Source organism: Psammomys obesus, unplaced genomic scaffold, assembly GCF_907164565.1.
Source record: "Psammomys obesus unplaced genomic scaffold, mPsaObe1.curated_primary_1811, whole genome shotgun sequence".
In the NCBI taxonomy this organism is placed as follows: Eukaryota; Metazoa; Chordata; class Mammalia; order Rodentia; family Muridae; genus Psammomys; species Psammomys obesus.
The window spans coordinates 33,777,848-33,799,843 of NW_026596069.1; the positions used below are offsets into that span (position 1 = coordinate 33,777,848).

General features: G+C 44.3%; 1 protein-coding gene across 1 annotated transcript in view; it reads left to right on the plus strand.

Moving 5' to 3' along the window:
• The window catches only part of Serinc5 (serine incorporator 5), a 98,373-nt gene that overhangs the window by 34,238 nt on the left and 42,139 nt on the right, over positions 1 to 21,996 (plus strand). Inside the window, exon 2 of the mRNA XM_055625420.1 lies at positions 11,564 to 11,731. Coding sequence (XP_055481395.1) covers positions 11,564 to 11,731 — 168 coding nt within the window. The remainder of the gene's footprint in view (positions 1 to 11,563; positions 11,732 to 21,996) is intronic.

Here is a 21,996-nt window from a genome sequence, read left to right on the forward strand (position 1 = left end):
TCTCTGTGGTGTGGGCAGGGGATGTGACCAGTAGTTGGTTCTACATAGAGGAGGGTAGACAGGGAATTTCCGGCTCTTTGTTTCTCAGAAGAAGGGGGAAGGAAGTTCATCAAGCTTAGGCACTAAACAGGACACCGCTGGAGTTGTGGGATGCCACTTGGTTTTGTACCCAGCCTGGGCTTAGGGCATTGTTCTCTGTCTTTTGGTTTTCCTTGGTTGTGATGAAAACCTTTCAGAATGCACCAGAGCCTTACTGCTCCTTTACTAAGATGAGAAGAATGCTGCTTCAATTACTTGTCATGACTTTGTGTAGCAATTCTGAATGTCCAGCAGATTATTGCACTGCAGATACTGAAGTGTGGAACCCAGGCCACGTTACTGGCCGGACCTCCTCCAGAATGCTGAGTTGTTCGTGTTCATGGAGTTTTTATTTGTCCACTGATGTCTGATGTTCATCACTAAATTTATCCTTCAAATCACCTAGCCTTTCTGGACACCCAGTTTGACCAGGAAAACAAGCAGACTGGATTACATTCAAGGCTTTCCATCTACAGTTTCGGGTATGTCCCAGGTTGGGTTGAATTTCCAGGATGCTAAGTTTGGGTAAAATTGATTTACTAGCATGTGAGCTTCCTGAGGGCACAGATTGTATTGTCAGGTTCTGGGGCAGTGTTGGTTACTAGGAAACATTGGTAAATATTTCTTAGGTGACTGTTGTCCTGTTTGTAGCATTAGAGTGCATCCAAGTCTTACACACTGCATGTGGGCAGAAAATTTTGCTTGAAAAGAAGTGTATTCTCTATGAAGCCCGAGGCCCAGCTACTCCCGCCTCAGCTCTCTGAGAACAGTGAAATGAACTCATTGCTGTTTTCATGCCAGAGCATGCTTCTCCATCTCCTTGGCTCTGTGACGGAGTCTCCAGCCTGAAGAGGGCTTTGTGGCCTGGCAGGCTTTGGGGACTGAGCTGCCACTCAGTTGGTTTTTGGAAATGGCTCTCCAGATCTCTCCATTGCAGCGTAATCCCCATGACACAGGAGGCAGATTTGGGGTTTAGAGTTTCAGTAATTGCCAGTTGATAAGCTCTTGTTTATAAGTAAGATAAGCAGGATTCTCTTTCCACCTTTGAGGAGAATGTTTAAAACTAATTTGCAGTAATGATTTAAACTCAATGAGTGCTTTTCCCAGTTCTTCAGAATTTTCCCTTTAGAATTCCATGGATTCATTTCCCGGCAACATTTTCTTCTGGAACTTGAGCCTCCTTCCTACCTCTGTCTATTCTACTGTGAGCATCTGTTCCTTAATGGGTACCTGATGTTTCTGCTCCCTCACTCTCTCCTTACTGACAGTACAGCAATGCCGATGGCTTTAATTGGAGCCCGTGCAGGTATTTTTATGTACACAAGCCCCCCTTTCCCATGCTTGTGGGATATTCTTTTTTTTTGCCCTTTTTATTTTTTTTAATTTTATTTTTTTATATTAATTACAGTTTATTCACTTTGTATCCCAGCTGTAGCTCCCACCTTCATTCCCTCCCAATCCTAACCTCCCTCCCTCATCTCCTCCCATGCCCCTCTCCAAGTCCACTGATAGGGGAGGTCTTCCTCCCCTTCCATCTGACCCTAGCCTATCAGGTCTCATCAGGACTGGCTGCATTGTCTTCCTCTGTGGCCTGGTAAGGTTGCTCCCCGCTCGGGGGGAGGTGATCAAAGAGCCAGCCACTGAGTTCATGCCAGAGACAGTCTGATGGGATATTCTTCTGGGTTCAGATGATAGCATGTGAACCTATCTGACTCTGACTCCATTGCTCTTGCTCTTGACTCTTAAGTCTGTGGATCCCAGCCAAGGAGCAGTTGTCTGGTGATACAGCATCTAGCTGAGGAGGCCAAGGAGGAGGTCAGAGACATTGCCAAATGTGACACAGAGCACAGGTCAGCTTCCACAGCAACTAAAACCCCTACCCTCAACCCAGCATCAGTAATGCTGAGCTCAAGGAAGCTTGCCTGCAATGCTTTGCCTCTCAGGCATGCCCGTTTTCTGTGGAACTCAGAGAAAGGTGGAAGTCTTATCTTTAACCTCAAACCTTGTAGAATCCCCTTCCCAACCGACTGAAATGTACAGCCATCCCCGCCTGCTCCCCCATCCATGGGGCATATGGTCAAAACCCACAGTAGTCACCTGCAACCAGGGATAAGTAGTACCAACTTTCCGTGTACCTTATGCTTTTTTCTATGTAAATTTAATGTTTAATTTATGTTAGGCATACTAAAAGATTAGCAGTACTAAATTACAAAAATTGAATAATTCTAACAATACACTGTAGTAAAACTTACTTCAGACTTATGAATTACATGTTCCCAGGAGTTTTCACTCAGTACATTTGGACTTTGGTGAAATCACAGATGAAGAACCATTACAGTTTTGTGTGGTGGTTTTGTAAGGCATATAAGCAGAGATGGCGGTGTGATGGAATGATTGAAAGACTCCATCTGCTGTCTGAGCGCAGAGAAATCGATAAACACTCCTGTGGAAAGTAACCCTAACTGCATGAGAAAAAGCTCCCCAAAAGAACAGCTCTGTCCAGGCCCCCATTGTAACTCTGCCACAGGTGCTGGCTCTGTGTGTGTTCAGAGCCTGGCCATGGGTTTCTCAGATTTGACCTGGTGGCTAAGGACACTGAGTTGATCCTTGACAGTACTTTTTGTGGAAACCAATGTGTTCTAGGATATTGAACAGGGCCTCTCTGATGGCCCCCAAGGTCCTGCAGCCTGGCGTGGAACCACAAAGAGGTCTAAGCAGCCTGAGGGTGGTTTTGAACCAAAGAAGGAAAGTCAGGGAGCAGAGACAAGGATATAGAAACACTCCTTTCGAAGTTCTGTGCTACGCAGCGTACTCTTCAGCTGCTTGACCTCTTAGCTGGCTGTTTAGTATTTTCGCATTATTGCTTTAGATCCTATCAAGTAGAGGTTTATTTACACTAGTTAAACACAGAAAATATTAGCAGGGTAACAGATTTTTTTTTTTTTAATTATTTGTGCTAAGGAATCAAAGTCAGACTGTTAAACATACTAGGCAAATATTCAACCATGGGGCCACATCCCCAATGCTGATAGTTTCGTTTTTGTTTGTGGTAAAAACATGTAACAGAATTTTACCATCTTCACCATTTTTAAGGGTAGGGTAAAAGTCTTATTTTTCTATGCCTCAGTTACCTCCTCGTCTTCCATTAATGTTCTGGACGAAGTAGAGTCTTTTATTAGCTCGCTGATTCATGTTTCAAATGCTTGAGTGCTTACTTACCACTTAGAAGAGGGAGCAGGAATGCTGTTTGTTTTCTTTCCAAACAAAAACTTGAGACAATGGTTTTCTAATTATAAGATAGACCCTTGTTGCAGAGTTAAGAAAAATACAGACCAATACAATCACTCCTAACCCTATGGCTCTGTAGTGCTGTTGATGTGTTGATGTATCTTCTGGGTTGTGTGTGTTACTGCTGTTCTGGGTCTTGTTTTTATCTCAAGTGCTGCTCCACTCTGCTTTTGTGTTATTAGCTACTTTAGTTAACACACCCTAGATTGCTTCCTGTGGCCATATGAAGTCTTCCTGTATAACTGGGATAATCATTGCAGTGAGTATATTCTCCCATCAAAGTACCAACCAGGCCTGACCCTGCTCAGCTTCTGACGTCAGGCTAGATCAGGCGTGTTCGGGGCGGTATGGCCATAGACGCAGTGGGTGTATTCTAAATGTGAATCTACTGAAATGTAAGTGATCACTTGATTAACTCTACCCATTGAATATTCAAACTTCTCCTCCTTCCACTTAATTTTTCTTTCATTTCTTTCATTCTAGTCCTGTAGCCCAGATAGGCTTAAAACTCAGTGTAATTCTCATGCCTCAGCCTTTCAAGTGTTGAGATTATAGACACAAGCCACCATGTGCCTGGCATCTCTTCTCTTCTTAAACATGTCATTTTTGTAAATATCTTTCTTTCCTTGCTCAGTGATGGAAATGAAGCTCTGTGCTCAGTGCCTCATTCCCAGGAGCAAATGCTGTTCTCGGTAAACACGCACATAAGAAACACTGGCTGAGTGAGTGAATGACATGGCTGTTCTGTCGAGTTGGGTGGAACTGGGATTTCAGTACAGGGAGGCATTTGCTGATAAGGTAGGGAGTTTGGTGCCTGGGTAATTAATTGGTCTGCTTGGCAGAAGGCTCAGAGAAGTCTTTCAGTTCCCCTGTAGCTAAAAATCCTAGAAGCTACATATGGCAGAGAAGATGGAGCATAGAAGGGAGGTGGCTTGTTGTCTCCCTACTGTGTAGAGCAGGAAGGAAAAATTGCTTCTTCCCTTGATTACCCCTCCCATCTCAGCCAGTGTCCCTTTTAGAGGAGACCAACATTTGGCCAATGTGATCAATCCTGTAAAGTTTTAGGCAAACAGGAATTAGAGCAGACTTCACCAGATGAAATCTTGGCTCTTTCCTCACCAGCTCTGTCACCCTAAGTTGCATCACTTCCTTAAGCCCCAGTCTCAGCTCTTAGACAGAGATGGCAGCAGCAGCAGTAGCAGCAGCAGCAGCAGCAGCAGCAGCAGCAGCAATAATCGCTGTCCCTTGCAGAGGGTAAGATATTGGTAGATGTTAGTTAACAATATAGATTCTATAAGCTTTGTTTGTATGGGATAAATCCACTGTAAGCTGCCAAACCAGTCAGTTTCCTAATGTGTGGATTTGTGTTGAGGTCACTTTGGCAGGCCTTCTGCAAGTCTGGGCTCAGCCACAGCTGTAACTGGAGGGCCAGCTACCATTAGACCCGAGCTTGGGTGGTTTGTTATCCTGTATGTCAGTGAGAGATGGTGGATATTAAATCTGTAAATTGTGCTTTAGTTAGATGGCTGGTAATCCTAAGAAGGTGGTAGGTTAGCACCCTAATGAAACTACCATCTCATCTTTAGCTTACACGCTTTTTTGAAGAGGGGAACAAAGAATATTGATTATCCTAGAGCTTAACTGTGCCCTCCTGGCCAGGTGACCACCACATTCTGAGATTCATGGTGTCTGCCATTCACACTTCTCCCTCATCTTTCTGGCTATCTGCGCCCAGGCACTTCTTGAACTGCTGAGTCTGGCAGTGTCTGCTGGTGTCAGCTCTGCATCTCTCCGGGTGTTCCCAGCCTGGAAAGTTAACCCAGAACCAGCAGACCATTAATAGCGTGTAGGTGCAGACTCCTGCCTACAGTGTGGAGCACAAGGGTCCCTATTCTCCAACTCCTGTCACATGGTACACCCATCTCAGTGGAAGGACTTCTTCTTTAATCCTGTTTCAGTATTTCAAAGGCATTTGTACAGGGCAGTGCCTGGCATGCACTACCCGGCTCCATGCTGGCACCTGTACTCTCTGCCTGCCCTCGTGCACTGGGACAAGCCCTGTAGAAACTCAGTTGGAAGCTGTCTCAGAACCAAGGGTGGGGGAAATCAGCTGCAAAGAATTGATTGAGCAGTCTAGAATTTTAAGGACCTAGGCCTACCCAGTTAAAACGCTGAGCTATAGAAGTCCTTTCTATTACAGAAAAAAAAAAAAAAATCAAAATAAACAAACAAAAAGCCCAAAGGTTAGTATTAAAAGGAATGTGAGGGTTGAAATGGTGATATCTAAGAATGAGGAATAAAAGGCCTTGCAGTTGGTGTGAGATTAACAGTGCAGGTAAGAAGAAAGACAGGGCTCTGAGCCAATGTTGGCTGGTTAGCTGAAGTTTCCCAGGAAAATACACACATGACGCGGTTGCTTTCTCATGCTTTTTCTAGTACTTAAAATAGACTCAGTTATAAGCAAGGACAATTTTTAAACAATTCCATTCCTTTTTTATTCTATCCTGCATATTCCAAAAAGGTGAACACCCCAGACTTATGTAGAGACAAGAAGTTAAACAAAAGGTAACCAAGAGAAACTACATCTTGGTAAACTAGGATATGAAATAGCTATTCAGAGACAATAAAAGGAGAGGCCTATGGTAAAATACTAGCTGGTTATGTAAACTCGAGAACAAAGACAGCATAGTCTAAATAACTGTAGACCTCCCAAAGTTTGAGAGTCGCAGTGCTGGCCAGGGCACATGCATCACTATGCAAAAGAAAGGAAGTCTGACTACTTGTCGAGTATGGTGCCACCTGCCTGTAATCCCAGCACTTGGGAGAAGAATCAAGAGGATAAGACCTGCCTCACGTATTTAGTGAGTTTGAGGTCAGCCTGAACTTTATAAGATCCTGTTCCAAAAGACAAAGCAAAGCAAAAGTAATACGCACACACAGTAAAAGCTTGAGTGTTGAGGAGTATAGATTTCTCTGTCCTCTACATATTTGGGTCCATTCCCCTGGTAGTCAGTGTTAGTAGTCTTGTACCACAAGGCTCTATATACCTCTGTGCATAGATAGTCTGTGTCAGCATATGTGGCTGCCACATGTAACATCACCAGCCACATGCCTTAAACAAAAATTGAATTTCTCATTTCCAGAGGTAAAAGCCCCCAGAGCAAGGTTCTGGCAGGTTGCCTTATAAGTGGCCCCATGAAGTAGGCTCACCTGGCAGTCCCTGGGACTCTGTATTCTCATGTTCAGGACATGAGCCCCTGGGTTCAAAGACCAAATAAAGTGGCATACATTGTCAGGTGCTGGGGGTTAGTGCTTCAGTATGTGAACCTTGAAGGAGACACGGGCTCAGAAAGGCTAACCTACTTATTTCAAAACAGTATCTCATTGTGTAGATAGCCCATAATTATGTTAACACTAAACCTTGTGTAGGTAGATCATGAGGCTTTTCCCAATGTTTGTAACTAACTCTGAGTACTTTAGGGTGTGTATCTGCCAGGATGAATGTGGAAGAATTGAAAGCATTGCCTTCTGAAGAGTTCAAAAATTATAACGAAGATCGCTCTTGAGCCTCAGACCTACACAAAGAACTATGTACAACTAAGGAATTCAGCGAGCAGGGGAGAAGGTCCCAGGGAAGAGCCAATTGTTATCCAACACCAGTGGTCAGCCCTAAAAACATACATATAAATGACACTATGCACACTGAGCAGGTTGTGTGCATATATTTAAGAATATATATGTATGAACATATATGCATGTAAAACTAACAAAAACAGAGGCCATGAATTTGAAGGAGGGGTATATGGGAAGGTTTGGAGGGAGGAAAGGGAAGGGCAAAATGATGTAATTATAATCTCAAAAAATAAAAGGAGTAAAGTAAAAATTGTAGTCCTTAGTCCTCTGTGATATGATGCTGGTAGTTCAGCATGTGGCCTGTGACGTTGGCCCCAGGACTGGGGTTGCTTGTGCTTTCGTCTGAGGGGTTTGCCGCCCAGTGACTTCGTTATCCATTACTCGTTCAGCTCCATTCAGTGAGGTAAGGGTGGATAGCACTGCTTGGTTTATTCTTTATTTTTATTTTAAAGAAAAGGCTTTAAAAAATAGGTTTACGCTCACAGCAAAACTGAATGGAAAACAGAAATGTTTTAAATACATTCCATTACTATGGAGGTGCATCTTCCTCACTGATGCTCAGCATCCTTCCATGGTGACCAGCATCCTCCCAGGGTCAGCTTTCCTAATGATACCACTATCTTCCCGTGACCACCATCCCCTCTTGGACAGCATCCCCCAGCACAGTGGCACGTTTGTTATATCTGATGAGTCCGTATCTTCCCTTTGTCTCCCACAGCTTTATATTTTATATTACTTTATATTACAGCTCAGTCTTGGTTTCATAAACCCCATGATTATTTGTTTTATAGGCCTGACTTGTTTGGCAAAAGGTGCATGCACTGTAGAGCCAGGAATGGGACAATAGCTTTCTCTCCAAGCTGTGACAGTCTGGAGTTAGGCCAGCTAGGAATTGTCTGAGATGAAGAACAGCATGCCAAAGTAATAAAACTCTGGAGGCAGGGCTGGATAAACCTATTTTATTCTAAGTTTTGTCTTCCCCAAAGTGGGGCCAGTCAGCACAGGTGGAGTAGGAATTTTCTGGAATACTAGTGTTCCTTTTACAGATACTGTTTTTGGTTTCCACCTGGTACATTTGTCAGAATTTAACTTAAGGCAATGTGTGCCTTTCCTTGTTTATTGGTATAGTTTGTTCTGAAGGGTAACTCTTGGTATAGTAGAGTTGAATATAGTATTGCTGAATTGCAACATTTTTTAGGATTTTTATACAATATGTACATGCATATAAATGTACATATGTTTGGGTTTTGGCAGTGCTGTGTTTAGACCTATGGCGTTGCACACGCTAGGCAAATTCTCTACCACTGGATCGTAGCACTATAAGAAAGAGTAAAGCTTGACAAATACAATGCATACATTGATATATGACTTTAATGAAAGAGTAGAATTAAGCCACTTGCTTCATTTTAGTATTTTCCATAATATTCTTTGTCACTGTTGAAACAAATTTAAATGTCTGTGCATATTTGTTTTTCCTTCTGTGGAAATAATAAATTTAACCATTGATTCTGCCGGTGGTACAGTTTATCTTAGCTTGAAGCTTTCTAGCTAGTTCTAAAATACTTGAGACAATCAGCCTGTAAAGGGAGGAAGCTTACCGGCTCCTGTTGCTTTGTGCCTGTGACAAGCAGCACATCATGACGAGAGCATATAACTAACAGGGAGCCAGGCCTCGTAGTATCTTTCTGTGTGACCCATCTTGCTTAAGCCCTGCTTTTAGGTCAGTGACCTCTTTGGGGGTCAAATGACCCTTTCACGGAATCACCTAAGACAATCACAAAACACAGCTATTCATGTTTCATAGCAGAAACGAAATTACAGTCAGGAAGTAGCAACAAAAATAATTCTGTGGTTGGGGGGGGGGGGTCTCGACAGCATGAGGAAATATATTAAAGGGTCACAGCATTAGGAAGGTTGAGAACCAACCACTGTCTTAGGTATGGTGCTGGGCCAGTCTTTTACCACGTGGGCATTTGGGCAATGCTTAAGGTTCAAACTATAGCAAACTGCTTCTGAAGGAGTTTTCTTTCCAAATAGGCTAATTATTTTGTCACATTTGATCTTGGAATGCAGCAAATCTAGTTATCTGAGACAACATGGTTTAAGGAAAAGCTACAAAAGATGAGGGAGAGCCGAGAGAGTCAAGCTGTTTTGGGGGCTGGAGAGAAGAGATGGTAGAAAGAGAGTAAGATCTGAACGCATATGTAGAAAGAGGTCAGTAAAATCAGAGATTAGGTATGGGGACCAAGTGGCCTGGGGGTGTAGCTCAGTTGGTAGAGTGCTTTGCCTGGCATGTACATGACCTTGGGCTCAAGCCTAGCACATATGATAGTTCATGCCTACAATTCCACTACCTGGGAGGAGCTTGAGGCCCAAACCAAACACAGCTAACAGGATGGATGAATTATAAAGGAAATGGCAGCTGTGTCGGATAAAAACACATGCAGTGTGCTAGTAGCACACAGTGTGATATGTTGGCTCAGGCCAAGGAGATCTGCTTCTTTTATAAAGTGGTGGCATGGTTTAGCCTTTTGAGGAAGATGGCGTGGAATGTTGCATGCAAGATACAGAGAAGACATCAAGAATTTGAGGCGATGTTACAGAAAGACAGAGGCTCTGACACTCGTGCTTTCATGACGTTTGTGAGGTGACCAGACTTCTGCGATCTATGACAGCATTGTAATTTGCTGCATTAGCTAGTATCTGTTATCTAGTCTCCTTGTACATGGTTTTATAATGTAGTCTTGTAACTGGTGCTTGTTTTAAAGCTTTGCAAAGTCCCAAACTTCCTGATCATATTAAGACTTAGATTCAATATAGATCAGTGTTCATACTCACATAGTTTGCAGTATACGGTAATTTCTTTTGTAGAAGCCTTGTTGGATCAAAGCTCCACCCTCGCATCAGGTGCATCTGAGGCATCTTCCAAATGGCCACAGCAGTATGTAAGGGACATGTAGCTTAAGACCTAGTCCCCAATAACGGGTGGCAGAGAGAATGTTGAGTTGGTAAGGTTCATGCTGTTCAAGCATGAGGAACTAATTTGATTTCTAGAGCCCACATAAAAAACTGGGTATGGCAACTGCCTCTGTAGTTCCAGCACTGTGGAGGCAGGAACAGGAGGGTTTTGCTGGCCAGCTCATCTAGGGGGAATTGATGTAAGACTCTGTCTTGAAAAATAAAGTAGAGACGTAACTTAGGAGCCACATCCCCTGCAGACTTCTGGCCTCTACATGCATGTGCTGCACACATGGTCATGTACTCTTAGTTGTTCAGCAGGAGTTCTGTGACCACGGAGCTCATGCGCCACTCATCAGCCTGGAAAGATTTGCTGAAGGGCATAAGACTGTGCATGTGGAAGAGGTACCTGTTTTTGGAGTTTCGGCTTCAGGCTCCCTTCTTCAATCACTCCCTTTCCCTCGCAGCATGTTCTAGGTGTCACAGTTCATCCTTAGACTCTGGATTTTGACATTTGTATTGTTGAGTCCAGCTTCTTGTTTTTCATCTTCTTCTTCTTTCATGTAATCCTTTTTCTTGTTCTTAGCTACTGATTTTGCTCTTAGCTGAACCCAGAACCTTTGTTTTCTCTTAAGTGTAATGGCTGTGTACTTCTGAGGAAATCCCTTTCCTGTTTATCCCTTTCCTGGCCATCTCACAAGCCATTAGTGCTCATCATTTGAGACAGTATTCAACTAGCTCTAGCAAAAGCTCTGCCATGCACCAGGCTCGTGTCCTGTGGTTATGAAGACCAAAAGAATAGTCAGCTTGTATCCTGGAAGGTCCACAAGCAAAATCCAGGGCAAATGTTTGTAAAGTAGTGGGTCTGAATAGGATGCCAACAGGTCTCCTATAATTTAGTTCAAATCTGACACTACCCAGGTTTGGTACAGTCTCACAAAAGTGTCCCAACTTCAGAGGCTGGTCATATCTGAACCTATGGTCTGCCTATCTGATTGGGTATAAACCTGAGTTTCTACCCTTTCCACCTACTGTTCAGTGATTTCCTAAAATCACTCACAGAGCTTAGGGAAAGCTCTGTACTATGTTTTCTTGCTTATCACAAAGGTTACAAACACATAGCAAAATGCACAGGATGAGGAGCCCCAGAGGGTGTCGACTGCAATAGTATCTGTCTCCATAGTGATGGGCACATCTTCTCAGTGTACATAGACATGCTTACTAACAAAGAAGTTCTGAATCCTACTGATGAGGGGTTTTGTAGAGATGCCATTGTGTATCACAACTGATTCAATCATCAGCCATTGGCCATTTAACTCAATCACTTATTCTCTCCCAAGAGGAGAGCAGGCAGCTAAAATTTCCAGCCTGCAATGTCCCATGGCTGACTTCTCCTGATAGGCAGACCCTATCCTAAAATGACCGAGGAGAGGGGCTTACCAAGACTCAGGCAGGGTTTAAAGGGGCTTATGAATACCAAGACACTCCTTATCCACCCTTGGGATTCTCACGGTTTCAGAGGCTCATGTTCCATGACCCTGAAAAACCTGTGTTTCTTGCTAAGTCACAAGAGCCCACTCTGACGAGATGTTTATGTCTTTCCTAGTTGGCCTCTTGCTGCGGATCTGCTGGCTGTTTCCTCTGCTGTGGCTGCTGCCCTAAGACCCGACAGTCGAGAACCACCCGCTTCATGTATTTACTCTACTTCATCCTGGTCATCGGCCTCTGCTGTGTGATGATGTCACCCTCTGTGACTAAGCAGATGAAGGAGCATGTAAGTTTGTGATTTTTGATAAGTTGGATGAGAAACTTAAGTCAGAGGACTGGGTTCAACCACACTGTGATTTGGGGTTTGTTACTTATCTATTGCTGTGATAAAACATGGTAACCAAGGCAATTTATTGAAGAAAAGGTTTACTCCAGCTTATGGTTCCAGAGAGATAAGAGTCCATCATGGTGGGTTGGGGTGACAGCAATGGTAGGCAAGGCAGCAGGAAGTTGAGAGCTCACATCTTGAGCCATAGCACAGAGAGAATAGAGTGGAAGTAGGCAAGGCTTTTTAATTAGCCTGCTTCCCCACCCCCTGTGACATGCTTCCTCTAAGGATGCCCCACCTAAGTCTCCCCAAATAGTACCACCAACCAAGTGGGAGACCCAGTGCTCAAATGCCTAAGGCTGTGGGGGACATTTCTCATTCAAAACACTAAACCTAGCCTCTGAATCTTCTCAAGCTTGTCCACTGCTTTCAGGCCAAGCAGACATTCAACAGCCTGATCTTTAATCAGCTGATTAGTGTTTGGTCTGATGTATGGGTATGTGTTGTGTATGCATGATCCACAGGTGTGCGCATGGAGGCTGGAGGAGAACAACAGGCGCTCTACTCATCACTTTCTACCTTGTTCCTCTGAGACCAGGTCTCTCGCTAAACCTAGAGCTAGATTGGTGGTTGGAGGTCAGCAAACCTCAGTGATACTCTTCTCCATCCCCACAGCTCTCAGGCTGCAAGCATGTGTGGGCATGATCAGCTTTTTACATAGGTGCTAGGATCCAAGATCTAAATTTTCATGCTCAGGCAGCAAGCCTGAGCCACTGTGCTTAGCCCCTGGGCCATCTTTCCAGCCCTGGGAGCTTTATCCCTAATAAAGCAGCCATAGCTGCTGTTAGCGGAGAATGTTGATGTCAGAGGGTGTATTTGGTTTCCGCTTTGTTTATGGCTGTCTCTGATAGAAACAGAGTCTCTGTTTGTAAAACTCTGCACATCTCTTTGTCAGAAGGCTGGCTGCTGGTATTTCAAGTCTCAGCTTGTTATAAACACTTAGTCTAGCCTTTATGGAAAGGATGATGCAGCTTGGATAGCACCACAGATACCAGGAGAGAGTCTGTGATGATTTTAACTTTTCTAGACAGGTCACTTGTTGAGGGCTGTCTCTGGGAGTGAGGGGACAGCTATTTCTTGGGCAGTGTGTACTCAGGGATGCCTGGCGTGTGATGTTTATGGAGATGTTTGTAGGGTCCTTTCCTGTTCCTCCACAGTAGTCCTTTCGATGAGCTGTATTAGAGTCCAGAGTGTGGGAGTCTCAAGAAAGCCCAGCAAACAGCATGACTCTTCCTGTCCTAGGTTTTGAAAGAAAAGACGAAAATGTCAGCAAGTAGAAGCCAGATATTCTGTGTATGAACCTAACAAGTCACGTGTAACCATTCAGTTTGCATTTGTAGTAAGCTGGGCTTCCTCCTGTGCTCCTAAGCCAGTCGGCTTTACTCACCTGTGGTCCATTGACATAGTTCACGACAGATTTCCTCCACTAGGGCTCAGCTGGGCAGAAGAGAGGGCAGCAGCTCTCATCCCAGGGGTAGTGGTGGATGGGAGCTTAGCCATCCAAGCCCATTTCCCTTTAAATTACCACTCAGCCCTTCATCCTCCCAAGGAGGCAGTGAGGTGGCAGAGAAGCCAGGCCTGTAATTGGTTCTGTATCCCTTTAGAGTGGTGATGGCCTCAGCTGGAGCAGCTCCTAATCAAACCCTGTGCTACACTGTGGTCATTTTAAATATGCTCTGCTTTAAAACAACCATTTTCTTCTCCCATCTCTCCATGCTGGAAATGGAACCTTTGGTTCTGGCATGCACTAGGCAATTCTTCTACTGTTGACATACATCCCAGCCCAACAACCATTTCCTTAACAGGCCCTTGGTTTATTTTTATCCTATCCTTTAGTTAGAATAGGCCCACCGAGCTTCCAGTTGGGTAATGCATTCATTTTTAATTGTAATTGTGTGCTTTTGATTAGAGAGTAAACTGCTGTAAAGCTTCCAATTAAGGCCCCACAGTGGAAGACATGGTATGTTTATATGAGAATGAAGTTTGCCACTCAGAAAAAAAGATGGAACATTTTCTGAGGCCTAAAACAAGGTAGAAAGTAAGAGGTTCTATGTGGAAAGATACTGTGGCGGTCTGGAGCAAAGAGACTAAGGACTTGGCTGCCTTGACGGGGTCTATGCCAGCCTTGCTTTGTGCTGATTGGTCGATAGATTTACCACCTAGTCCCTGTTGGCATTGGGGTTTAACCTGCTGTGCTTGGGGAAAGAAGTGTGAACCTATAGGGCTGGGAATATGGCTCAGCAGTTAGGAACACGTACTGGGCTGGCAGGGGACCAGTTCCCAGCACCCACCTCATCTAGCTCTCAAGGAGCTCGAGCTCCAGGGGATCTGGCACCCTCTTCTGGCCTCTGCAGGTGCCTGCATTCACATTCATGCCCCTCCCCTGAGACAGGCTCAGCAAGCCCTCTGCCACTGAGCTACCCCCAGCCCTCCATAGACGACTTTTATTTTTCCGGCAGTGTAATACTCTTTCTAACTGTCCTGAGCAGCTGTCTGATGACCCACCGCGGCCCTGTGGTGAGAGTTCTGTGTCTCAGCTGCTCTTAAGTTTTCGGTACAAGTAGAATGAAAGCCTTAGGTCCAAGCGGAAAAAAACCCCAGAACTGTAGGTATGCTATTAACGTGACGTCTCTTGGTGTGAAGCACTGCAGTTGCAGTTGTATAGGTAATTTAGAAGCCAGAGCTGTGTGCTTGAAGCATACATTTCATAATAATTTACACATCCGATTCCCATGCGTACCCTGCGCCTCCTGCTCCTAACATCCACTTCCACATCTGTGCTTCCTGACTGCTGACAGGACTTTCAAAAGGAAGATGTTGACTGGTGTTGCCCAGGAAGGCTTCATGAAGGAAGTGGTGTATATACATAATAAGTATTTTAGGAGCTGGTTTTTATAGGCTAATACCATATGCCAGATTTTAGTTTGAGCATTTTGCTTGTTGTCATCCTTCATTACCACCGTTCTTGTGTATACACTTGTGCTGTAGTTATCCCACAGGTGAGGAAGCAATTAGTCACGTAACTAGTTTATGCCAGGCCTTACAGCCACCTAGAGGCAAAGTTGGCATTTGAGGTGGTCAGAATATATGCTTAACCACTGGACTGTGTAGCTAAATCGCAGAGAAGGAGCAAGGACGAGGCATGTGCGGAGGGACAGGAAAAAGACGGTGGGTCACATTCCAGATTTCCACAGGAATTTCAGTTTTAAGAAAGGGTGTTTGGTCCATGGATAAAGGTGGAGCCATTGTGGATTCCCAAGCGTGTGGTGGTCATGGAGCAGGGAGGGACTGAGGGAAGTGAGTTCACTGGGGTGACTTGGGACCAGAGATCAGATGGAGGGGGAAGAGGAGAAGGAGGGAGAGGAGGTGTACCCCGAGCGTCTTACAGGGTGTGTGTGAATGCTTCATGCTGCCTCTGAATGTACCTATTTAAAAATGGTTTGGCCAGGCTTCCTGCATAGAGAGTGAGGTCACTCTGGGTAAAACAAATCCTTTTGCCTTCACGGGGTTCTGCTCTCTGGCCACAAAGTCAGCTTGTTCTGTGGTGCTAGAATTAGACTGACCTCATGCTCAGGCGGTGCTTGAGGGTGGGTCCTGAAAGGTCTCCTTGTAGTGCACAGGCTGGCCTTCTGCTGGCCCTGGCCTGCTTTGTTGGTCTGTAGGAATGCTAGAGGTGGCAGTGGCAGAGGAAACAAAACGGCAGGCTTCTGGCCTGGATGGGGTGTGTCATTGCCTCCCACCCTCCATTCTTGCCTCTAAGCTAGGGCCCTGTCGGTATCACATGGCCTGTGGTGTGTGGGCTGAGAACAGGAGAGCCTCTTTCTGGTTTAAGAATGCTGCCTGTGTATCTCAGTGAGAAGGGACTGCAAAGAGATGCTGAGGCAACTTGGTCCTGCTTTTCATGAGGGAAACCCCCTTTTCCACAAGACTGATGGCTCAGAGAAGGGTCTCCTGTGTGGTTGAGTCATAGCATGTTGTTTCTGTCTTCCTGGAGCCTTTGTTTGCATATCAGAATGCAGGAGCCATTTTAAGCAGGCTGTTCTTGCCAGTCACCATGGCAGTTAAGCAAGGACAGAACTTGGGCTATTTGATGCCTGGGGCCTTTAGTAGACATTAGAATGTAGACCATGAGAGGAACAGCAGGTGAAAGAGTAAGGGCTCCAGATTTGTACTGATAAATCAAGATCTGGTCTGGAGATTAAAGGAGTCTGTTGAGTTCCCCAGAAGCTGGTTATTTGGGAGGGAGGACAAAGGGAGGTTTTTGTATGCTAAGGCCAGCCACCCCCCCCCCGGCTCACTGCCCAGTGTGGACAGAGCCTTCAGTGCTCCAGTCCTTACACATCTCAGGTTCATACTCTCCCTGTGTTCCAACCAGTGACTGCATTGCTCTGATTGATGGGGTCTGACATGGTGCATTTAAAATTTTCAAAACCCAAATATATCATAAACAGTGTTGTGAACTCATTTCTTTGGTGTATGGAGTGTGGAACATGATGTCGTAATATGTTTGTTTCAATTTTAAATTGTAAAGAAGTATTCATTTTGTTGTAAAGAGAGTCTGCTACAACCTCTGTTGTCTTTCTGTTGTTCCCTCCTCCTTTTTAGAAGGTGTTATGCTTGCCTGTACCATCTGATCTCTGCAGACATTTTATTTTGCACATTATTTCCCAGAAGTGAGTCTAGATAGTTCTGAGTGGCAACTTAAGGGCTTTGACTAGTTTCTTTTTCTGAGTAAAAAAGGCTTTGTGCTTGTTTTCAGCACAGGTTGGTAACACTGTGGTATATGGCTCGCCTCCAAGGAACACAGGACAAGACCAAGTGGCATCTGGGTGTGAGGGGCTTCCGCCCATGGCTCTATGGGTTAGTAAAGCCACATCTCAGTCCCTATTCTTCCTGGCTTGGATGAAAGCAGCCAGGCTGATGGTGGCTCTCTTCCCGCTCTGGACTCATGGCCAGAGCCACATTCAGGCAGCTCCAGTGAGGGTAGACAAACTGCTGGAACCATACACCTGGCGAGGTGTATAGATTGGCTTTGATTTGGCTGGGAAGTTCTCTCCTCCGCTGAGCTGACATGCTGTAATGAGACAGCAACTCTGGGTTGTGTCTGTACCCCAGAGTTTATGCTAAGCATTAGTAATCTTAGACTAACTTTCTGTTTCTGAAGGAGTTATTTGTGTCGAAATAGACACCTGGGCTCCTTTGTATGAGCATTCAGGCTACCATGCTGGGAGGTCATTAACAAGCATGCTAGTGGGAGCTTTACAAATTAATTTGCATCACGCTGGGCTGAGAAACAAGATACTCCTCTTGCTTGCAGCTAGTTGGTCCCTTGTCAACTTGCCTGCACTATGTCCGTCTAAGAACTTGGCCTTCTGGACTTGCAGACACGTGGCTCTCCTCTGCTTCTCTGTATCTCATGGGGTGAAGGCGGGACACTGGATCTAAGCCAGGTCCTCTTTCTCTAGGAAACATTTGTCATCTGCCATTTTCCTTTGCTCTGTCTTCTCATCATCTTGGGTGCTGAGTGTACACTGGCCACAGTTTTTGCATTTTTCTTGAAGCAAAGGTACTGGTGGATTTGGGACCTTTGAATGTGGCTAATGGGGTAAATTTAAAGAATATCCTGTGTAGCCAGAAAATTCACTCTTTCAAAACACATAGTGGTGAACTAGATATAGGTATTTCTCAGTCATTTTCACTTGTTCTTGACCTTATTGGAAAAGAAATTTATGTGTCTTTATTAACATACAGTGGCATTGACAGATGGTGTGGGAAAAGGTAAAAGTGAACTAATGATTATTTGGCATTAGTTTGATTCCCAAGGTTACCCACTGTCACCCAGAATGGTCAGCTTCTCAAACTTGTGACTTCTGGGCCCCCTCGCCTTGTTTTGGGACCTTTGCAGCATCTGCCATAATATAACTGATGTGTAAATATTCAACTTTCTTCTACCTTTGCCAACCCTTATTATTCTTTCTATTTTAAATGGTACCCTGACCAGTTTTTCCCTGCTGTCCCTGGGGCAGCCCATTCATCTGTGCCTCAGGCTATCTTCTGTGAAGAATTGTGGGTAGGGATACCTTCACTCAGAACAGAATGGGAGCCAGGGGAGGCGCACATTGGCCGAGTCTCCCTTCCTCCTTCCTTTCATTATTTTTGTATCCAGTGCTGATCACGGACTCCACGGCTAGGACATGGAAGTATTTGGTTTGTGCTGTGCATTCTGCTCAGACCATGCCAGGCTCCTGCCCACAGTTCCTTCTCCAGGTAACCGATCACACGGTGAGCTGAGGGCACTCTTGCTACTTCTGTTTCTTCTGCATCAGCCTGGTCCCAGCTTCTTGGAGTCACCCATTGCCTTGACGGCCAGCCACAAATCTACTTCACTTGGGTTTTGAAGGACTTGCTAAGTGCAGCATTTAGCTGTCTACTTAGTTTGGATGACATGCTAAGTTTTTTTGGAGGTTCCAAGAGTGGATGCTTCTATGCCATATGTCTAAGACTGCAGACTGACAGAAGAGCTAGTTCTCTCCTGTTTTCAGAGGTGTGATGGCGTGATTATCAGTACTGTTCGTGGCTTGCTGGGGTCGAGCCCCGGTTGAGCACCGGGCTTTTGAAGCAGGTGGATGCAAGAGCAGCAGGCAAAGAATCAGATGCAGGCTGCCATTTAGTTTTGTTTCACGAGAGATGGGACAGAGAGGAAGCCCTTGGTATGGCTTGACCTACTCTGACAACCTGTGTCTCTCTCTCACAGGCTTTATTTATACATGAAATCATTTCCTCAAAAACTGTAATCATTGATTACACAGCCTTTTAGGATACATTTTTTTTTCTAAAATCTTCCTTGATTACTCAAGCATATTGAAATAAAAGGAAAAAAGTGAGAAAACAGCAAATTTCATGAGAACTAAAAGTTAACATTATGATAAAATCATTTTTCTTTTAACCCAGTGTCTTTTTCTTTGGTGTCATAAAGCCTGTGGTTACAGAAATGCTGGACAGGATGACTCTATTTGACTCTGTTTAAATTTGGCACAGAGTTAATAGATTGGAAGTTATTTCCTACTGCCTGTTATATCAAATTTATCTTCTACAGAAGTCCAGTCTCTGTGACCCTTGCTTTTCTTTTACATTTAAAAGAAGACCACTATCCTTTTCTTTGATTTTTAAAATACTGTACAGCCTTTTGCTTAAGCAAAAGGTGAGCTGTTCTTTGTCTTTCTACATTATCAGAAAAGTCCTGATCTGCAAGTCTGCTCAAGGAAGGCAGGCAGTTCACCGAGCTAAAATGTTCTTCTGTTTTTGTCATAAACCCTTGTTTCAGTGTGATTCCTATCTTTATTATAATCCTGCAAAGAATAAAAAAACATCAGGATTTCTAAAATTACTTACTTTGCCTTCAGGAAGGTATCAAGGTTTGTTATTAATTGTATAATCAAAATCTCTTCCTGTTCATTAGTTCTTGTTTCTGAAGCTGGACATGAAAACCTAATGATCCAGTTATAATCTTTCAGCTTCTAAGATTTCCCTAAGTTTTCCTTCTTTAATAGTTTTTCTAAGATCTGATGCTTACTAATATCACTTACTAATGATCTAAATATATGTCTAAGTACTATGTTCTATGAGAGATTCAATTTACTGCATAGCTCTTTTCCCCAGGGAACTCCCATTGGCTTTACTCTTACTAACACCAGTTTTTGTTACATTCTCCCAGCTCTAGCTTTCGGTGAGAGGCCTTTAACAGTAAGGAGTATAAATACAAGCAAAAGGTGTGTAGCGAATTTCTATGAAGGGCAGGGTAGGGTCAGTCCAGGTCGTCTAATCCCTGGAACTTTGTCAAACAGATCCTTCAGGACACTTGGCATCTCCAGGGGCTCACCTTCTTGGACTAATCGCAGGGATCCTGAGAACTAAGATCTATAGCAAAAGTGTCTAATTAAAGAAATGAACAAAGATAGAATGCAGCACACATCTATGATAGGTGATAGTAAAAAGCAGGGGCCTACTAAGTGTTACACAGAGAAAACACTGTTGGTTTTTAAAGGACATCGTTGGAATCAACTGGTGGAAGAATAAAGGAGATTGGAAGAATAGAACAGCCCTAAGTGGCCATTTTAGCCATCTTAAGTGGTCTGACAGATAGATACCATGGCCCACAGAGTACAGTGGCTTGTCCAGGCTGGAAACACTAGTTATGGCAGAGACTGAGACCCAGGTGCCCGGTGGCTTGGCTAGTGTTTTCCTTCTTATGTTGCTAGGTTTGCTTATTGGCCAGATAACTCCCAGAAATAGCAGCACTAGTCTAAAGCAAGCCTGGTCCTCTGTCTCCTCAACATTCTGTAGATACAGGAGCAGAGAGGAGCCTGTCTAGGAACTGCCTTCTTGGAAAAGTGACATCCATTTAGTAAGCAGAGCTTTCCTCGACTCCTGAACATTCTCTGGACACAGTGGCAGGAAGAAGTATTCCTTCTGGAAAGGTCACCAGCCCACCTGCCTCCTTCCCGTCCTACAGCCAAAAGTTGGGCTCAAAGAAGGACTGTTGTCTGAATTGGAAAACAGAGCAGCCCATAAAAAACAGTGTTTTGCTTGGAAAGTGAGACCGGCCCTCAGGTTGTGTTTTGTATGTTTGTCTTTTAAAAGCAAACCAAACATCACTGGTGAAAAATATTTCACTTTGATGCAAAACACCATGCAGTTTATCCTGATTCAGAGTGGCAGGGATTCATGCAAAAGTCTGGCTCTGACTGTGAGTTTGGTCAGAATGCTAGGATCCAGTCTCAGGGTCCTTTTAGTTGAGTTCAAGCCCCAGGCAGAATTCGCAGCAGCTACCTATTATGCTTATTTGGTAGAATAATACCAAATAAAGAAAAATGCTGCTAGCCCAGTTCTTTGAGTCTGGAGAATTTTTAAGTTTAGTATTTTAACCCAGCTAAGATGAAATGAATTTCAAAAGTTGTGAACAACAGCTGAATCCCAGGTCAGTATGCCTTATCATGCACAACCTCAGGTCATGTGGATCGCCAGGAGCCAGGCAGCGTTTCTCTGGGCTGAGGGTTAGGGGAGCTGGCAGTGGGCTCCACCCTAGGTCCCCTCTCTTCTCAGCATGGGTCTGTAGCCACACAGGTTTGAAAACAATGTTATTTTTTGTGTGAGGTCACTAGGCCAGAAGCAAGTCCCTGCAAGTCCCAGCCTTGGCTCCTTCCAGCTGGGTCCTGGTTCTGTACTTGATGTGGCACTCGGAGCTGTGCTGCAAGGACTGAGATCAGCTCATGTCTAATGCCTTATCATGCACAACCTCAGGTCATGTGAGCTCGCCAGAAGCCATAAAGCAATAGGCAGTTCTCACTGTCCTTGGTGGTCAGATCCCTTGCATGGAACTCTTTGGAAGACCCCAGATGTTAGCTGGATCTTTTTAAAGGTTGTCCTGTCTATAAGAGAATGATATGAGAATGTGAGTTTCTCTCAGTCCTTTCACTGTAACCATCAAAAGCACCTAGTAAATGACTAGAGCACAGATGAATAGAAGAGACAGGCACTTACATTTACAAAGAACTTGTAACTGTAAGATGGTAACTTACAGTTACCATCACTTGTTATAAAAATGGAGCCAGAAGGAGCAGACACAACAACACAGAAGCAGCTAAGATGAAGTTACATCAGATGGGAATGGGAAGAAGCCTGTAAATGTGGTGAAGGCAGTAGCACTCTAACTCCAGTTTTGCTTTCTGTGGTCTTGATTATCTGGGGTCAACTGAAGTCCAAAAATATTACATGGAAAATTCCAGAAATATATAATCCGAAGCTTTAAATTACGCAGCAGTGTCCCACTCTGTCCTTCTTTGGATATGAATTATCCCTTTGTATCACCAGCTGTCACTCAGTGGCCATCTTGGCTATCAGATCTGGTATTGTGATATTGGTACTTTTGTCCAGCCCAGCTTATTTTATTTGTTTGCTTATTTGCTTATTGGTACTGGGGATTGAACCCAGGAACTTATTCTTACCTCTTCTCTTCCTTTTCCTCCCACACCTCTCTTTTAAGATAAGGTCTTTTAAACTCTACTTTATTTGGGATTCCTTCAGCCTCTAGCCTTTCCCCCTCCAACCCTCCAACCGTAGGTAGGGGAGTAAGAAGGATAGGAGGGAAAGGGGAGCACCTTTTT